The sequence below is a fragment of the Arachis hypogaea genome, chromosome 15 (genome assembly GCF_003086295.3).
Source record: "Arachis hypogaea cultivar Tifrunner chromosome 15, arahy.Tifrunner.gnm2.J5K5, whole genome shotgun sequence".
NCBI classification, from domain to species: Eukaryota; Viridiplantae; Streptophyta; class Magnoliopsida; order Fabales; family Fabaceae; genus Arachis; species Arachis hypogaea.
Genome location: NC_092050.1, coordinates 575,510 through 583,660, shown reverse-complemented (window position 1 = coordinate 583,660; position 8,151 = coordinate 575,510). Strand labels below are relative to the sequence as shown.

The following is an 8,151-nucleotide window of genomic DNA, read 5'->3' as shown; positions in this document are numbered from 1 at the left end:
CTTATTCTTAACATGTATTTTTAAAATGAGTTTAAAAATAATATATATTATTATTTATTAAAACAAAAATATTTTAAATATTTTTATATAATTAAAAAAAGACATTAAAAATAATTAAAAAATTATTTTATATTTTAATACTAATAAAATATCAAAATTTTATTATAATTTATCCAAAAAATATTTTATATTTTATATATATACTATGTCATCGTATTTTATAAAATTTTAAAATTTGTATATCTGCTATATTATATCATATTTCGTATTCGTGTTGGTATGTGTACATCTTAGATTCTTAGGTGATATCACATCTTCTCTCTCATTATTAATTTTCCCTTCCAATCATTCTATTTCTCTTTCCTCCATTATTTTCCTCCCCTTTCCCTTCTTATTTTCCTCTTTCTTGCATTACTCTGCCCCACATGTTCAATGTTACGTTTTTCTCTCATTATTAATTACATTTGGATTTTACTAATAAATATTTTAATAATATTCATTAATATAAAAGGAGATACTTTCGTATACCGTGTGAAGTAAGAAATTCTTATTTCATCAAATAAATTTATTAATTGAATTTAAAAAAAATAAAAAAAAAACGAGAGAAACAATAATAAAAAGTAGATAAATGATGTGGAGAAAAAAATTCATGAAGTAAATAAGAATATTTTTTTTAAATGAAATTAAAGTAGAAGAATTTTATAAACAATTTTTTAATGATATTAAACATATACAAAAAATTTTATTAATAATAATAATAATATAATACTCGTTTATTATACATTATTCCAAAATTATACACCATTAGATAATTCAATCAAATATAATTAGTTAAATATGTTAAAAAATTTAACAATTCATAATATTATTTTCATATGAAGATATTTTTATTAAAATAATCATTAAATAATTTTTAGATATGTAATTTTTTTATATAAATAAATTCTCATTTCTTTTTTTCGGTTGTCTTTAGTCTTTAAAGATAAGTGTATATCTTTGTGAAGATGGTATATACAATAGAAGACTATAAAATTTAAGAAAAATCATCATCATAAAAATTAGTTCATATATGTTGAAAGAATTTAAAATTTTATAAAAAACCTTTTTTAAGTATTGATCCCACGAGACTTATTATATAGCTTCTTTTTTAAAAGTTGGCATCTCAACGACTTTATTAATATTTTATTCGATTTTTTATTAGTCAAAATTTTCTATAAACAATCCTTTTAGGTAATGAATTATAAAATTTTAAACGAATCATTGTCATAAAAACTAACTCATATGATAAAAGAGATAAGATTTTATAAAAATAAATTTGAAATTATAGTCTCATAAGACTTATAACAATATGTTTATCCGTAAAACTTTCCTAAACAATTAAGTAGTATTCTAAAAACTGTCGCAATTAAATAGCAAGACACTTAACTGCGTTAATTTTTTAAATTGACTTAACATATTTTACGAGAATTAAAAACTGCCGTAAATCTAAAAAATAAAAAACTCCGCAGAATAGTGTGTTTTTTTTTTTTTTTTGTAGTGTTAGAGACTAGCGATTTATTCTGCATATTAGTATTCATTTTGTATTGTAGGATGCCATGCATGCATTTGTGTCTTTTCACTCTGAGAGTCAAGTGCATTTCAATTATCAAAGTTGATTAAAGTTTCTTTAACTTAAGAGAAGAAAAACCAGCCATAACTCACAACAGAAAAACAAGCTAAAATTTAAAGCTCAATGTAATTTATAAATAAACACATTAATGACTATATCGTCCAACCACCGCTGAACCCTTTATTCCTATTAGCATTGGGTTATTATTATCAAATTTATTACTCCATTATTTTACTCCACACATACTATACTGCTTTAGATGATATCATGATTCTTCAATTTTCCTTGCATTGCTGCTGGTTTTGCTCCTCAACCCACTTTGAGAAAACTTCAAGGGTTGTGGAGTCAGTCCTATAAAACTTCTGTGTGAATTCAAGAAAAATTGGCCACGTGAAATCTGGATAGAGCCTTGGATTCTCGTCGGTGACAAGTTCTTTTGGAGGAATCACTACTTTCTTTCCGTTTGGATTCAGAAAAAAAGCAATCGATCTTCTCACAACTTTCTCGTTCACAACCACTCTGTGCAAGCAACTCTTGTAAAGTCCGTTTGTCATTGCCTGACAAATCAAAATTCATTATCAATTATAATTAGTAAATGAATTTAAGTAATTTTCAGTGTAATATACCCTAATTATAGATCAATTTAATCATTGAAAATGAAAGTTTACAATAATAATAATAGGAGTAAAAATTTAAATTGATCCTCAAATTTTTTGAGTGATCACAATTCACAAGTCCCTATTAGATGTTAATTCCTAAATGTTCAAATTGTAAGATAAATTCATCAAAGACTAAAGAACTAATAAACAAATATTAGAAATTAAAATGATTATTATAATAAAAACTAGAGACTAATTTAGAGTTTTAGTCTAATAATACCGTGAAAGTGTCACCAATATTGACAACAAAAGCTCCTTGTTTTGGAGACACAGAGTACCATTGATCATCTGCAAACACTTGTAGACCACCCACTAAATCTTGATGAAGTATGGTTAAGGATGTAGGGTCACAGTGGGGCCCAATTCCTAGGGCCAAATCAGGTCTCTGGCATGTTGGATAGTAATTCAGCCTCATCACAGATTCATTGTCTTCATAGAAATCTCTGAAATATTTGCGCCCAACACCTAAGCTCAATCCAAGTAGCTCCATCAGTACCAGGCAAACATTACTCATGGCTTCACCGTACTCTTCCAAGGTAGTTCTAGCAAAAAACAATTGAGGTTGTCATAATTAATTTGGATTCTATAATCTTGTAAGAGTGACTAGTGAAATATGTTAAAATTTATTAAATGGTAATGTGATCAATAATAAAATCAATCACAAATTAATTAACAAAAATTTTACACATTTGAAAAATAAAAAAACGCAGATCTAAAAGTAAGATATAAAAATTACACATTCAAAGTTTCGAATATTTGATTTTGGACTTTTATTTTATAAGTTTGCCTCTATTAATAAAATAATTTAAACATATATATAAAATATGATTAATAAATTATTACACATACAAAATATAATTTAAACTTTCGACTATTAATTTAACAGACGAGTGATTTAACTACTCAAAATTTATGAATACTCATGTCTTACCCAAATCGCTTGTAATCTTCCCCCAAAACCCTAGCAAAGTATTCCTCCACGGTCTTCCGATTAGGTTCAGCACAGTAATTAATTGAAAGAGTTTCCTTCCATGGAAGAGTGGAATGGAACCTTCCAAGGAAGCTACTAGCATACCCCCAAGGACTTGGAACCACTCTCTCAGCCCTCAGCTTCTCCTCCATGGGCAAGGTAAAGAACTCATCGATTAGCTTTTCGGTTGTGGCCACGAGCTCCGCGTCGACGCCGTGGTTAACAAGGATGAGGAATCCATGCTTCTTGCAGGCCTCGTTAACCTCGGCGCAAAGAGTTTCAACGATTTTAGGATCCCCGGAGAGGAAAGACTTCAAATCGATCTGTGGAACTTGGAGTTCTGGAAGGTTCAGGCGGTTTTCGCTACCAGGCCATACGAATTCGGTGGGTACATTTGAAAGCTTTCCCCAAGAAGCATCAAAGAGTGTCCTGGATTCTGTTGGGGGAAGAACAGCGGTTTGAGAAGAAGCCATTGTTATTGTTATTGTTATTGTGATTGTGAAGAATGAAGATATGTGGTTTCTTGTAGATTGGTTACATATATATAGATGGAGGAGCTCTAATTAATAACCGAGCAACAACTTTTGTGATTTATAGTTATCAAATAGTCATCAATAATATTTTTAATTATGTAAAATTATTTATTTTTTCTTTTACTAGTTACTTATTTATCAAAATTTAATAAAGTGCTCAACCTATATTTTTTCTTAATAACTGGAAACAAGGAGCGATGAGGTCAGCAATGACATAGCCCTATATGAATGGACACAAAGTTAATTGCATTTTGCATAGTTCTAGAGACTAAGCATATACATATATATGAACAAAAAACTTAAATGAACATATAGCTAGATATATTTCCTAAAATATGATTTAATTCAATCTTCATAAAACATGGAATTAGTTTGATAAATTATCTAAAATGGATATTTTGTTGGGTTATTTAGTTAAAAGATGTAAATTTGTTTTTTGGCAATTCTATATGTTCAGTAAATATTATTATTTTATTTGAATTTATATTTGATCAATAATAATTTATATATATATATACAAAAAATTTGTATACATAAAATACATAATATACTTATATTTATCAAAATTTGTATATACAAATCAATATAAATTATACCCACGTTTACCAAGTTTGGATACATAAATTAGTAAAGTTTATCTGTTTAGAAATAATAATTTAGTATTTGTGTTGACTAATTAATGATCAAAATTGTTAAAATTTGGTGGTCTTCAAGACTTTCTATATAATAAATCAACTATACTAGGTGAATACCAAAATAAAAAATTAGTATAGAATATATATTAAAATATAAAATATATATTAAAAATATGTTAAAATTCACATATATTTATACACAAATATATAACAACTGATTTAGTGACTAAATTCAATATACAAATAATATTTTTTATGTTAAATTTTATACTCAATTGATTTAGTTTAACAAAATTAACTAAAATAAATAGTTTGTTAGATTGTGCAATCGAATATTATGAATAATTTTGTCAAATTAATCTAATTTATATGAATATTGAATTAATTTATATTTTTGTAATTAAGAATTGTTCGAGCTCAAATTTTTTATGATAACAAATAGTAGTTTATTAAATAATAGTTATAATAAAATTATTTATTTTAAAAATTTAAATTAATAAATAAAAATATATAATTATATTTTCATTCAAGTATTATAAAAATATTTATCTAAATAATTTAAATTATTGAATAAAATACATAAATAATTATATCCTTCTATTAGCAAAAGAATTTATAAACGAATACTATTGATTTTTGTGAGGAGAAAATTAAGAGATTGGTCTGCATAAAATCAGTTAATAACTGATTTTTTAACCTATTATTTAGATTGTTAAAAAAACGTTATTTTTCTATACTTTTTCATATATAATTGCAAATAAAAAATATGCTAAGTGATTGGCACCTTTTTTGTTTTGGCTTTACATTTGAATTAGTTTTAGTCAAAATTTGACGTACTTTTAGGCTAAATGTATTAGTTCTTAATATTTTTCTATATGAAAATCACAATCTTTGTTATTAGAAACTATTTTTTTTCATCAATAATATTAGTGAGATAATAATTTAAAATTATTTTATTTAACTTAATATCATTAATTATATATAACATCTAAAATGATATATTTATTATATTTGATATTATGTATTTATTTTAAAAAATAATAAATATAAAATAAAATAACTTTAGACTAATTTAAATCAATTTTTCAAACACAAATGTAGTAATTAAAGAAATAAAGAATAATCTACAACAAAAGATAGAAAGAATTTATTGTTATAGTTTTCAAAATATATATCCAGGTTCAATTCACGAATGGATTTTGTTTTTCTTTAATAGGTATGGTTCATGAATGATGAATCCAATAATATGGACTAGCATTAAAGAGTGGATTTAGTAATTAAAGAATAATATATGTTTCTTGTTTTATATTTTCAGTAACAATAGAAAATGTTAGTTATAAAGAATTCGAAATGTTTATATATATATATATATATATATATATATATATATATATATATATATATATATATATATATATATATATTAGTTGAGAACACTTTAAAAACTAATTTTTTATTAAATTTATTAAAATAATTTTATTTTTAGTGTTAGACAACCAAAATTATTTTTGTGTTATGGAACTATATTTTTTGTGTTTTTTTATCCTCTTAATAGAAAAAAAAGGAAGAAATTGAAAAATATGAACAAAGATAAATTAAAAAATAAAAAAAGCATTAAAAATATAAAAAAAAAGTGTGTAATTCATGCACACATTAATACATTATGTGAATAGTTTTTGTTAAACCTATTTGCTGGTTAGACTATATTACCAAAAAGGCTTATTCATCCACCAGCAACAATATCTATTATTCATTTTCTATTATGTTCCATGCCCTTTATACATTAAAAATAAATAAATAAATAAAACTTATGATCTCGTACACCTTTAAAACACTTTCCTGGCCACTATATCTACACGGTTTTTCTTTTGGATAATCAATTATTAACTTTTTATTCTTCAAATAAAAATATATGTTATGTAATGAATAAAAATGAGCCTAATAGTTTAATTAGATATTTGTTTATTAGTAGTATAATTTAATATAAATAAAGGTGATAGTGATATAATATTAAGCTTGAATGGAGTGAATTGTATTTTTTTTTTAAATTTTTATCAATAAAATTATTTTTTTTCTATTTCTCTTTATTATAATCGATTCTTTTCTATTTTTTTGTATTCTATTTTCTTTTTCTTATAATGATATTTTTATTGGTCACTATTTTCTATTTTTATAGTAGTTTATCAGACTCAATTAAAGATCAAATCGATACTATTAGTGAATATTATAATGAATTACTAACTTATACTGTTAGTGTTAGTGTGAATAATCCTAAAGTTTTAATTCCTTGCATTATCAATTAATGGATTGAAAATCTATATTCATAGAGAAGCTTTTGAAAAAAAAAATTATAATTTTTTTAGATGTATAGTTAAATACAAATATTTCTGAAATTAATTACTTAAATTCGATTTCATCCTACTTCGTGAGAAACAAGATAAAAATGAATATTCACAGATTTAAATAGTGTTATCATTCATAATAATTTTAAATTATTGATGACCGTCTAAAATTCTGATGAATAAAAAATATAGTATATTTTGTAAATTTATTTGTAGTCTTCAAATCCAATCTACTATAAAAAAGAGATTTTGATATTGTTTTGTCCAGGTCGTCTAATAAAAAACAATTCATAAAGACAAATAAATATATTATGATTTATATTTTAATTAAGAGTTATATTTTTTTTCACAATTTTAAGGATAAAATTATCGTTAAAAAAAAGTAATATAATAAATGAAAGTAAATCCAATAGTTCAATTAGATATTTTTCATTAGTAATAAAATTTACTATAAATATAATAGAGATAATAGTGATGTAATGGAGTAAGTATAAATAAAGTTTAATTAATTTTTTTTTCTAATCTTTCTCCTATTGATTAATTTTTTCTCTATTCTATTTCCTTTTTCCTTACACGTTATCTACAATTAAAATAAAGTTAATCCCCCAAAAAGTTTATCAAAGCAATTATATAGTAAGAAACCAAGAGTGGAGAGAGCAGGGTTCCTCGTGTTACGAAAACACATCAGTTACACTGCTTTGGTTCATCGATTGAGAAGGATTTTGAGGCTTTGCAGAGATTATATACGAAAGTGCAAACTCAGGTGCAGTCGATTTTACATGAAGTTGATACTTGAGAGTTGTTAGATGATTTGACTGATTTGACTAAATTTTCATCTAATAACTCTCAAATATTAATTTTACGTGAGTTTTCATCGTATATGAAACCGTGGATGTTGGGTTTGGATAGGAAACCATGCATTCAACTAAGCTCCTCTTAAACATATATTGGAAAAAGAAATATTGTTTAACTTAATTTAACCCTATTGATGTTAACTTCAATTCTAAAAGAAAAATAAATTACTTTTTTCTAAAAATAATGTTATATAGAAAAAAAAACTTATTTATTATCCTTATTTTGCAATTTAGAAAAATATATAGATTTCAACAATAAATTTTTTTTATTAATATAATGGAGTAAATTTCATTATTTTAATTTTTATCGCCACAGAAGAGTAGCTTCAGACACTAATATCCGGTTTATTATATTGATAATTTGATTTTTTGTCATTTTCAGGTTTAAACTTTAACAAAAAAGATAAACATGATTTTAAAATATCATTTTTCGACCGGGCCAAAGATTCTTTACTCTCTAAGTGGCTCCAAGTTTATGGCTAGGCTGGAAATGAGTCAAGCCAGTTCATGAGCTAGCTCGAGCTCGATTCGTTAATAGCTCGATAAGCT

The 8,151-nt window shown here is 24.3% G+C and overlaps 1 protein-coding gene across 1 annotated transcript; it reads right to left on the bottom strand.

The window, feature by feature from the left end:
- Positions 1-1,716: 1,716 nt before the first annotated feature.
- Positions 1,717-3,759, bottom strand: LOC112747360 (gibberellin 20 oxidase 4-like). The gene is made up of 3 exons (XM_025795338.2): positions 3,200-3,759; positions 2,489-2,810; positions 1,717-2,166 (listed from the first exon to the last, which is right to left on the bottom strand). Exons 1-3 carry the CDS (start codon positions 3,709-3,711, stop codon positions 1,885-1,887), a joined length of 1,116 nt encoding a protein of 371 aa, XP_025651123.1. The 5' UTR covers positions 3,712-3,759; the 3' UTR covers positions 1,717-1,884.
- Between the last annotated feature and the right edge of the window lie 4,392 nt (positions 3,760-8,151).